Below are 12,490 nucleotides of genomic sequence, written 5' to 3'. Positions count from 1 at the left end.
GCTCAGCTGCTAACCAAAAGGTTGGCAGTTTGAATCCACCAGCTGCTCCTTGGAAACCCTATGGGGCAGTTCTACTCTGTTCTGTAGGGTCACTATGAGTCAGAATCAACTCAGTGGCACACAACAACATGGTAGGTGAAATAGTCACAGTGTGCACAATTTATCATGGGGCAAATGTTCAGAACATGTTCCTGCCCATCTTTTCCACATCATGTGTTAATATCCACCTCAGATTGCATTGGAATATGTTATTCCAGGGAACATTATCATTTGAGGATGTGGCTGTGGGCTTCACCTGGGAGGAGTGGCAGTTATTGGACCTCTCTCAGAAGGACCTGTACAAGGATGTGATGTTGGAGAACTACAACAATCTGGTATCAGTAGGTAAGGGCAGCATCACGGGGTATGGAGTGACTGATTGCTTTTATATGGCCTTTCTGGCCATGATCTTAAGGAGTCCTAGTGGTGCAGTGGTTAAAGTGATCAACTGCTAACCAGAAGGTTGGCAATTCGAAACCACCAGTGGCTCCATGGGAGAAAGATGTGGCAGTCTGCTTCTGTAGAGATTTACAGCCTTGGAAACCCTGTGGGGTTGCTATGTGTTGGAATCAACTTGATGGCAGTGAGTTTGCTTTTTTGTTTTCAGCTGTGGTCTTGTAACTCTCATCAAATGATTGGGTAGTACTATGCTGATAAGGTTATTGTGGCCCACCAAGGGGATTGGACAGCTTGCTAATAATAATGCAAATAAGGTGTATGGCACCTTTGTGGAGGTAAGACCATGCAAATAAGGTGTATGGAACCCTAATGAAGAGATTAGTCAGTTTTGCCATCCTACTGGGATTAAATGAGCCATACCAGAGGCAGAAAGGGGGGAATCTCACTACCACTAAGAAGCAGAGACGGAAGTGAAGCGCATCCCTTGGACCTGGGGTCCCTACGTTGATAACCTCCTAGACCCAGGAGACAGAGATAGAGAGCTGTAACACCAGAGGTGGTCTAAGATGGGAAGCAGTGGCAGTAGAACCAGGGAACTGGCACGAGATGGTGCAGTGGGTTTCCTGTCCCAAGGAGTAACATGGTACGGAGCAGTGAATTACTTAATATGGCCCTTCTAGCCATAGTCTTTATGACTCCCACACAATGATTGGGTGGGATAATGCAAGAAAAGGTGCTTGTGGCCCACCAAGGGGATTGGACAGCTTGCTGCTATTGCACATAAGGTGTATGGAACCTGTGATGGGTAAGGTTATGTGTCAACTTGGCTATACCATGATTTTCAGTGTTTTAGCAGTTATGTAATGATATAGTCATCCTCCATTTTGTGATCTGATGTAATTATACTCCATTTTATGATGTGCTGTAAATCTTAGCCTCTGTGCCTGTGGTTATGTGAGTTGTCCGTTATGTTAACGAGGCAGGATTAGGGTAGGATGTATCTTGAGTCACCTCCCTTATCCCAGTTACTACCATTATGGTTCTTACTCAAGTCACACCCTTGTACCACCTTGCTCAAGTAATGGACGTTTCCTTGAGGGTATAGTCTGTATCCAGTATATATAAATTCTCTGGAAAAGTTCTCTCTCTTGCTCTGGATCCTGCATCCAGCTCGTCTTCATCTTACCTCCGGTTCTTGAACTTGAGCCAGTAGTAGCCTACCGTCTCACCTGGTTCGCCAACTTCTGCAGCCTTGTAAGCCAGCAGCCTGTTATCTGACCTGCTGATATGAGTTTGTTGACCCCTGCAGCCATGTGAGTCAGGAGAAGCCTATGCCTGACCCATGGATTTGGGATTTGCCAGCCTCCACAACTGTGTGAGCCATTTCCTTGACATTCATGAGTTCTTTGAGACGTTGCAGTGAACTAGGGAACCCAAAGACAAAAAGGAGAGTACTGAGGGGAGGAGTAGTTGATGTTAGAGATGATGGAGTAGTATAGCAGTTTGGAAAAGTTGGACATTTGGGACATCTTTAACTTTTGCCTCATAGGATGCAGCTTTGTACTGATCTTTCTAAAAGAAATTATGCGTTCAGGCAGTTACAGTGGGTGTACTGACCCACAGAGCAAGAGATACAAAGTTTGATGGTGGAATGGGGTGCCCCTGGTCACTTACTGACAGAGCTAAAGAGCTTTCTAACACTTGCCCAAGCAGAGCAGAGACTGGGCCAAGGGGCAGTGCAGCTGAGGGGCCAAGGGCCAGAGAGAGCCTTGCTTATAGGCACGGCTGAGAAGAAGCTGTCCTGATTGAAGAACTGTATCCTGAGTCATTCCTGATCCTGAATTTTAACCTGTTACTTCCCTAATAAACCCTATAACTGTGAGTAGGATCTATGAGTGGCTATTGCAACAAATTATTGAACCCAACAGAAGGGTAGCGAGTGCCGTGGGAGGGATGGCTGGTGTCAGAATTGGTCAAATGATTAGAGAGAGAAGATATGTCTGATATCCGCCTCATAGGAATCAGCTTTGGGCTGATGCTGAGGGTGATTTTCTCTTCCCCTTGTGAAGTTAGTGGAGGTCAGATGCCCCACCATGCCATTTTTACACAGAGTCACTTACTGTGGGTCCATCAATCGTCTTTTCTTTCTTATTTGGTGAAATCTTTGTGGCCCCATGAATATTGTGTTTGGAGTAAAGTTGTAGGTCATAGATATTTATTATCTTTGGCCCTAGAGTGTATGCTCTCCTCTCCTGACTAAAAGGCTTTTACTTAGCAAAGTACAAATACCATGGTCCCTGAAATACAATGTTCAATTTTCCTAGCTTCCCCCTGCATAAGTATTTGGTGCCAAGCGTTCAGTCATTTCCCTTTTTACAGGATATCAGGGTACCAAACCAGATTCAGTCTTCAAGCTGGAGCAAGGAGAAACACCATGGATAGTGGAGGGAGGAATCCACAGTGGGACCAGTCCAGGTGAGTGAGTGACAAGCCAGACAGTGGGCAGAAATGACACTAAAATCCCAGGTGGTCATTGAAGGGTTGACACTTTTGAAATGTTTTATATAGAACTCTTCTTGTACCAGCTGGTGACCAAGAAAGCTAATCAACCCCTTTAACATCTTTGTTCTTTATTAGGGCTGTTTTCCTTTGCCTGTTTTTAAAGGACTATGTCTCCCCCTTTTTCTTTCTTCTGAATCTGATCACAGTCTATCTCATGTAGGACCTTCATTTCTTGCCTGGTTCCATTCTTCCCAGCATCCTCACATCTTCTCCTTTTCTTCCGTGGCTGTCTCACTTCCTGTTGTCTAACTTCCTGTCTATGAAGTTCCCCCTCTCTGCTCCTGCAGATAACGTCGCAGTCAGCACTGTTGTCTGCTTGTTCATATCTCTACCCCTTTTTGAAAGAGTTGATCTTCCTTCCTGACAATCCACCTCACTTTAGTTCATTTTAAAAAAACCACACACATCTCGTCTCTCAGGGCACTTTATCTACTTTTTCTCCCCCTGCTTCCCTGACTACAGATTCAGTTTTGTTGTCTTCTGCTTGATTCTCATATTAAGAGTTCAGTTCATTCACAGGCCTAAGCTCTCTGTTCTCTGATGGAGACTTCCAAATTGACACCTTCCTTATAATGTCTAATCTGTACTCCATCCTATGTATTTTGCTAGCCACCAGGGCAGCTTCGCTAGGATTTCCTGCTACCTATATGAGAAAGTAGAGCCCTGGTGGTGCAGTGGTTAAGAGCTATGACTTAACCAAAAGGTTGGCAGTTGGGATCCACCAGCCACTCCCTGGAAACTGTATGGGGCAGTTCTGTTCTGTCCTATAGGGTCGCTATGATGGCAGCGATTTTTTTTTTTGTAGCACAAAGGATACGAAAGAGGCACATGGAATGAGATCTGGGAGGTTCCCCACTATAGAGTTTCCATGTCCCCATGGACCATTACCCTCCCAGGGCATCGATGTTCATCATTAAGCTGGAAGCTCACCAGAACTTCTTTGTCTGGAGTTTTTATTGGGGTTTCATTGAGTATGCATGATTGACTGAATCATTGGTCACATGACTGAACTGAATCTCCAGCTTCCTTCCCCTCCCTGGAAGTCAGGCTGATAACATGGGATGTGTCTCTCTGGTGGGGCCAGTCCCCATCCTTAGTCATCTCCTTACCATAAACTCTAAAGTGTGGTCTGGAGCCCTCCGTGAATAACAGACACTCAAATCACTTAGGAAATTCCAAGAGTTTAGAGGTTACCTCCCAGGAACTGGGGACAAATATCAAAGTCGTTGTGTACAGTAATTGTTCACTCCACCATATCGAAGATTTCAACTCTGTACTCTGATATAGAAAAAAAATCAAAACCTACTTCTGTGACCTCAAACTGTAGAGATCAGTTCAGTTCAATTCTTTATCAACTCTATTACTAACTATTCCAGTTTTGTTATGACACTAGCTACATATACAGTACTTTTTTCTCTGACTCTAACCAACCAGAGATAGGTAGGATCTCGTAAGATAAAGGGCACAGTCCCCCGGACTGCGAAGTTTGCCTGAGACCTTAGATGCCTACTGGTAGTCCCCATGGCACCATCACTTCTGACCTCCTGGCTGCAGATTTGAGGTTTTCCCACTGTCCCTTCAATATGCCAGCCATAAGCTTGGGAGTATCCAGGACCCCCCTCCCTTCTGACCTCCTGTCTCCTACTATTGCCATGGGTTCAATAATTTGCTAGAGCGACTTGCAGAACTTACGGAAAGTGCTATGCTTATAATTACAGTTTTATTGTAGCAAAAATGATACAAATGAAGAGATGCATAGGGCATGTTGTGGGAGGGTTCCCAACGAGGAGCTTCCATATCCCAAAAAGGGATGTGCTACCCTCCCATGTGCATTGGTGTCTATCACCAACCAGGAAGCCCCTGGAGCCTCACTGTTAAGAACATTTATTGTCATTATTGTTGTTACTAGGTTACATGAGGACTGCATCAGTGCAATTGATAGTGTTGCAATTTTTACATCTAGGTACTTCTTTTTACCTCTGTGAATTCATTTTATAGTACTTCAGTATGCACTTGGAATTTCTCCTTTCCTGAAATCTTATTCTTCTTTGTATTCATACCACACTAACTCGGTCATGATCTTATGTTACATTGTACTGTTTTACTGGTCGGTATGAGGTTTCTTTTTTCATATAGAAAGAAGAATCTGATCATTCCTCCTTATTGAATTGTAGACCACATAGTAATTCACTAAGGACATCAGTTTACCTCCATCTTCTTTTGTTCTATTCCAGTTATAATTTTTTTCTGTTTCTACTTCTGTCTCCGTTTTGTAGGGTCGGAAAGCCGTCCATGTTGTATTTATTCATTGTACACTACCCAATCATTGTTTCTACAGTAGTTGGTTTTCCTTTTACTGTTTTTTTTTTCTCCACAGAGGGTACATTTTCACAGGGTACATTTGTTATGACTGGTATCTTATAAGACCTAGCCCAGACTGTAGCATTTTTGTACACCGCCCCCCAAAATAATTGTGGATCTTTTCATTGTTCTTTTTCCTAGAAGAAATATGGGCGATTGACCATATGCAGCGGCACCCAGAAAACCAAAACGAGCTTAAAAGTTTGGAAAGATGTCTGCAAAATTTTACACTTGGAGATAATTTTGGTTTAAGAAAAAATCTTGCTTTTTTAACACAAAGACACAATACATTTGACTCACACTGTAGAAGTTTGCAATCCCATTTAGATTTTGTTATCCAGAATAAAAGAGATATAGGAAAGGATTCTGATGAGTTTAGTGGTTACGGGAAATCATCTGTCCACATGAAGCATGATAATACTTTCCCTGGAATTAAATACCATGGATGTGTTAAACCCAGTAGTGCTAAATCACAGCTCAGTGGCCATCCAAAAACTTATACAGAAGAGCAACCGCATAAATGCAGTGAATGTGGGAAAGTCTTTTCAAAAAGGCCACTGCTTTTGTACCATCAGAGAATTCATACAGGAGATAAACCTTATGTATGCAGTGAATGTGGAAAAGCTTTTACTTGGGAGAGCCGGCTCAAGAGACATCAGCGATCTCATATTGGTGAGAAACTCTATGGATGCAATGAGTGTGGGAAGTCATTTTCTCAGAAGGCATACCTCATTGTACATCAGAGACTTCACACAGGGGAGAAGCCTCATGAATGCAGTGACTGTAGAAGAACCTTTGCTTTTAAGTCAGCCCTGACCAAGCATCAAAGAATTCACACAGGAGAGAGACCTTATGAATGTAGTGAGTGTGAAAAAGCCTACCGATGCAAGTCTGAGCTCATTCAACATCAACGAACTCATAACAGAGAGAGACCATATGAATGCAGTGAATGTAAAAGAACCTTCCTGTTTGAGGCAGCCCTGACAAATCATCAAAGAATTCATACAGGAGAGAGACCTTACGAATGTAGTGAGTGTGAAAAAGCTTTCAGAAGCAAGTATAAACTCATGCAACATAAGCAAACTCATACCAGAGGAAGACCATATGGATGCAGTGAATGTGGCAAATCTTTTACCCACATGTCATTCCTCATTAAGCATAAGAAAACTCATTCAAAAGAGAAAGTGATAAATTCACTGAAGGTGGGAAGACCTTCCTCAGGGAGTCATAGCACTTTATACAAGAGTGAACTCATCCAGAAATAAAACACCATGAATACCATGCCAGTGGAAATGCCTTATTCAGGAACTCGGCCTTAAATCTCAGTGAGCTTGTAGGGGGTAGAAATACTGTGATTGATTGTGGAATATCCATTTGAAGAAGTCAGGCCTCAGTAAATAATCAGGAATTTTCACAGGGAGTAACCCTTGCAAATTTAGTGAATGTGACAACACCTGTAATAAACATGTCTTAAATGTTACAGATATTGGTCAGGGAAAAAAACAAACTCAGATACTAGAAATGTGAAAAATGTCTTCCTATAAGATATGTAAGGATCCCCTGAACATTTTTTGTCAGCTAATTTAGGAGAGGAACACTATGGATGCAGTGGCTCTGGCAAAGCCTTCTGTGGGAAGGTAGAATTATTAAATATGTGTGATATCATCTTGGGTAGAAATGTAGCTGTTGTGGGGAGGCATTTGACTGGAAGTGATGTCTTAAATGCTGTCATAGAAATTCTCACAGGTCCAAAACCTTAGGAAAGAATGTGATGTTTTCAGTGATAAATTTTTACCTCATTACATGTTGGAGATGCAGAAAAAAAACTCTTCATACATGAAATATGGGAAACGTTTTTGGTAAAATGTGGAAGAATTCATAGAAAAGAGAAATACCTTATATAAGCAGGAGGCAAGGTGGGTTAACCCACCTAGAATTGGCTCCAGGCTTTGTCTTCCCACATCTCCATTCCTTGTCACCAGCTACTTCAAATGGCATACCAACCGCATAGACTTAGATGAGACCTTACGAGTAAAAGAACTTAGTCCTTCAGACTGCCAAATGTACAAATGCGATTCTCTGTGCTGGCTCTCCCTGGAGCCTGTGGGTTTGTTAATTCCTTGGGATGACTAACAGAATTCACTGAGAGCATCTAAACTTATGTTACCCATATATTATAACCAGAATGATACAAACAAAGAGAAGCATCAGTTGCGGTTTGTTAAAAGTGCAGACAGGAGGCCTTTATTGTTGCCAGGGTCATGTCATCCTTTCCATATGTGAGCCTGAGAAACTCGTGGATTTCTCACCAGTCAGGAAGACCAACTGATACTGTGTTCAGGGCTCTTTTATAATATTGCATATGCATGATTGGGGCCTCAATTCATAGACATGATTGATTGAGTCAAGAATAAGAATGATTAATTATATCATGCCTTCTTCCCTTCTTGAGGTTTTCTGCCATGTGTGGTGTTAGGGGCTTCCAGCTCATTTGCACATGTTTAAGTATTGCTTGGATGTTTTAGGGAAAAAAAAAAGACTCCTTGATTGCTTGAAAAATTCCAAGGGCTGTTTTCAGGAATCAGAGACAAAGGCCAAATCAAGTTCTTTGTCCCACACCCCTGAAAGCAATATATGATGGAAATTCTATCACCAGTCTGCAGGGCAATGAGTTAATCTGTTTTTACATGATCTTTCTGCCCATGGTCTTATAACTCCCACAAAATGATTGGGTAAGACTATGCTAATAAGGTGTGTAAAACTCTTACTGGTATTGGCTGGGACTATGCAAATGATCTGTGGCCTCAAAGGGATTGGTCATTTTGCCATCCCACTAGACTTAAAAAGAGCCAATCCCACAGGTTGAGGGGGGACCTCCCTGCCATCAAGAAGAGCTGGGAGCAGAGCACATCCTTTGGACCCAGGGTCCCTGTGCTAAGAACCTCCTAGACCCAGCAGATGGAGAGCTGTAACACCAGAGAGCTGTAACACTGGCCAGTGCAGCAGTATGAGCAGGCGCATGAGATGGCTGTGGTGGCTTCCTGTCCCACAGCACAAGGTGGCTGCAGTGGGCTTGCCGACCCACTGTGCAAGAGAGCTAAGCGCCTTTGGACAGGAGGCTTGGCGGATTGAGGTGACTCCAGGCACGTGTCAGTGGAGCTAAAGAGCTGTAACACTTGCCTGAGCAGGGGTTGGCAGCAGAAGCCTGCCTATAGGCACAGCCAAGAATAAGTTGTCCTGACCGAAGAACCATATCCTGAGTTGTGCCTGTTACTTCCAAGTTGATCCTGATCCTGAACTGTAATCTGTTACTTCCCTAATAAACCACATAATTGAGAGTATGGTCTGTAAATTCTGTGTGGCCATTGCCGTGAATTACTGAACCCAGCAGAGAAGTAGAGTGCGCCATGGGGAGGACAGCTGGTGTCAGAATTGGTGAAAAGGTTGGAGAGTGGAGGTATGTTTGACCTCTACCTCATAGGCATCTGTCTTGGGCTGCCCCTGATGGTGATTATTCTCCCTCGTGAAGTTAGAGGACTTTAGCTGCTACCACTTTATACAACATAACTCATATATCACATTTTTATACCTTTAGAATATGGGAAAGGCTTCTCCATTAAATGAAATCTTTGTGGACACCAGGAATGTTGTTATGTAATGAAAAATGGTGAATATAATGAGTGTGGAAATACAACTGTATTAGTTTCTTATTGCTGGTATAACAAATTACCACAGATTTACTTGCTTAAAACAACATGAATTTATTATCTTACAGTTATGGAGATTAGAAGTCTGGAATGGGTCTCACTAGACTAAAGTCAAGGTGTTGGCAGGGACGTGTTCCTTTGTAGTCTCTAAGGTAGAATCCTTGCCTTCCCAGCTTCCAGAATCTGCCCGCATTCCTTGGCTAATGGTTCCCTTTCATCTTAAAAGTCAGCAATGGCTGGTCAGGTCTTTCATCACTCTGACACTGACTCTTCTGCTTCCCTCTTGCTCATTTAAGGACTGTTAGGATTACATTAGGCCTTACTGGAATAATCTAGGGTAATCTCCCTATTTTAAGATCATTTTATTAACAATCTTCATCAGTTTTAAGTCTCCTTTGCGATGTAATAGAACATAACAGTGTCTAGGGTTTAGGATACGGACATTTTGGGGAGGCCACTATTAGGTCTGCTATAGTCCATCCTGTGGCCACGAGTGAGTGATTCATATCTATCTCACGTGCAAAATATATTCACTCTATTCCAACATTCCCAAAAGTCTCAACTGCCTTACCACATCAACTCAGAGTCCAAAATCTCATCTAAATCTTAACAGTTCAGAAGTCTCAATTCTCTTCTAAAGCATTTATATTAGGTAAGGTTGAGGTTCTGGGTATGGGTTCATCTTGAGGCATAATTCCTCTCCATATGTGAACCTGTGAAATTCAAGAAATATATAGTCCCAAAATAGTTCATTCCACCTGCTACCTTAATTTCCCTTAGCTATATAATGTAAAAATATTCACATGTTCTAGGGATTAAGATATGCCCATTTTAGGGAGGTCATCATTCTGCCAAGGGAGTTCTGGTGACACAGTGGTTAAAGCACTTGACTGCCAACCTAAAGGTCAGTAATTCAAACCTACCAGCTGTTCTGAGGGGGAAAGATGTGGCAGCCTGCTTCCATAAAGATTTACAGCCTTGGAAACCTTATGAGGCAGTTTTACTTTGTCCTGTAGGGTCACTATGAGTTGGAATTGACTTGGTGGCAATGGGTTTGGTTTTATTTTTCTGCCTATCACAACAGTTACATTAAATTTCAGAGATTTCTCACTGCTTTCAAGACTTCTGTAGTTTTCAGAAGAAAATTTATCATGAATTCCTTTGGCATATCCTGTCTGAGGTTTTCATAACTACTTGGACTGTATGGTTTTTGTCTTGCCAAATTTAGGAAATTATCAGCCTTCATTTTTTTCAAATACTTTTTTAGCTTCACCATCTTTCTCCTTTCCTTCTGGACTCCAGTGACGTGAATGTTACATGATTTGTTATAGTCCTACAGGTCTGTGAGACTCTGTGTAAATTTTTCATTCTATTTTCTCTCTGTTGTTCAGATTGGATAATTTTTATTGTTATATCTTTAAGATCACTGATTCTTTGCTGTTTATATTCTATTGTGCTCATCCATTGAGGTGTTTTTTTTTTTTCTTTTTTGTTTATTGTATTTTTCAGTCTTAAAATTTCTATTTGGATCTTTGTATGTTTGATTCCTTTGTCAAGACTTCCTGTTTTTCCTGTTTCAGGTGTGTTCGTAAATGATCTTTGAAGCATTTTTTTTTTTATGGCTACCTTAAAATCCTTGTCAGATAATTTTAACATCTGTAATATCTCTTTGTTGGCATCTGTTGATTGTGTTCTCTTATTAAACTTTTTTTAAATGTCTTGTTGTGATGAGTTATATCTTTTGTATCCTGGACATTTTGGATATTGTGTTATTAGACTATGGATCTTATTTACATCTTCTCAGGAAGCGCTGGTGAGGTAAGGAGGGCATTGCCTCAATACTACCAAGTGGAGGTGAAAATCTAGGTTTCCTCTTTGACTTTCTTTGACATGGGATTGGAGAGCTAGGCAGTTGTGAGATTTCTGGCTTGGCACTAGGTCTTTTTTGATACCACCTTCGCTGTCATGGGGAAGGGTTCCTAGTTGGTGTTCCCCACATGGCATCCAGTGACAGGGTAGGGATGGGGAAGGAGACCACCTTATATGTGAATGGTAGTAAAAGTTCCTGTTTCCTGCTCAGTGTCCTCTGACACCACTTCAGCAGGGAGAGGGAGGGCCATTTAATTATTGCCGGATGAGTGTGGAAGTCCAAGGTCCTCACATGGCCTCCAGTGACAACACTGGGGGACCATGTTATTGCTGGATGGAATGAAAGTCCTGGTTGCCCTTTCAGTCTTCTCTGATGCCATCTGAGCAGAGGTGGTAGGTTGAGGTTTTGAAGGGATGGAGGGGGAAAGCCAGTTTGGCCGTTTCTTAAACTAAATACATACTTGCATTATGACAGCAGTGGTACTCCTGGCCATTTATCCTAGAGAAATGAAAATTTTGTTGTTTTTGTTGGTTGCTGTTGAGTTTATTCTGACTCATGGTGACCCCATGTGTTCATAGTAGTACTGCTCCATAGGGTTTTCAAGGCTGTGACACCAAAAATTTGTGTTGTAAATTCTAAGCCCTATATCTGTGTATGTAATCCCATTTGGGAATAGGGTTTTCTTTGTTATGTTATTGAGGCCATATCAGTGTAGGGTATGTCTTAAGTCAATCACTTTTGAGATGTGAAAGGACAGATTAGATACAGAAGAAAGCAGGCACAGGGGAGAAGACCTACACTATTTGAAAATGATGTAGGCAAACTGGTCTACAAGCCCCAGAACTACAAGGATGGCCTTCTAGAGAAGTTGAGACAAGGATGTTCTCCAGAGCCGACAGAGACATCCCCTAGAGCTGGAGCCCTGAAATCAGACTTCTAGCCTCCTAAAATGTGATTAAATACATTTCTGTTCGTTAAACCCACTCACTTGTGGTTATTTCTTTATAGCTGTACTAAAAAATTAAGATAGATATACTCAACTACTTGAAATGAATGAACTATACAGATGGAGAACAGATTATAGTGATTTCTAGAGGTTAAAAAGGGGGCAAGGGAAGGAAGATGGATGTTACTATAAAGGGGTAGAACAAAGGATCTTTGTGGTGATGAAACACTTTTGTATCTTGATTTGTGTTTACAGGACTATGCATGTGATAAAATTTCATAGAACTTTGTACACACAAGTGCATGAATGTTTACATGTAAAACTGGTGATACCTGAATAAGTACTGTGGATCATACCAATGTCAGTTTCCTGTTTTTGATATTATACCGTTGTTATACAAGGTGTTACCTTTGGAGAAAGCTGGGTGAAGGGAACATGGGACCTCTACTATTTTTGCAACTTCCTGTGAATTGAGTCTATAATTATTTCAAAATAAAAAAGTTTTTAAAGGTGGAAAAAAAAGCTGATCTCCATTCTTTTGTTACCTTCAATGAGTTAAATATTTTCTTATTTTTGGGCATTGAGGCTACCCTCATTCATATGTTG

The 12,490-nt window shown here is 41.7% G+C and overlaps 1 protein-coding gene across 1 annotated transcript in view; it reads left to right on the top strand.

Annotated features, from left to right (window-relative positions):
* The window catches only part of LOC101346929 (zinc finger protein 613-like), a 25,693-nt gene extending 15,691 nt beyond the window's left edge, over positions 1-10,002 (top strand). Inside the window, exons 5-7 of the mRNA XM_023736462.1 lie at positions 258-384; positions 2,818-2,913; positions 5,503-10,002. Of these exons, the coding sequence (XP_023592230.1) occupies positions 258-384; positions 2,818-2,913; positions 5,503-6,626 (1,347 nt within the window). The 3' untranslated portion in view covers positions 6,627-10,002. The remainder of the gene's footprint in view (positions 1-257; positions 385-2,817; positions 2,914-5,502) is intronic.
* The last annotated feature ends 2,488 nt before the right edge of the window (positions 10,003-12,490 follow it).

Source organism: Trichechus manatus, unplaced genomic scaffold (genome assembly GCF_000243295.1).
Source record: "Trichechus manatus latirostris isolate Lorelei unplaced genomic scaffold, TriManLat1.0 scaffold00087, whole genome shotgun sequence".
In the NCBI taxonomy this organism is placed as follows: domain Eukaryota; kingdom Metazoa; phylum Chordata; class Mammalia; order Sirenia; family Trichechidae; genus Trichechus; species Trichechus manatus.
Note: the sequence above shows the minus strand (reverse complement) of the source record. Positions and strands in the feature narration are given on the sequence as shown.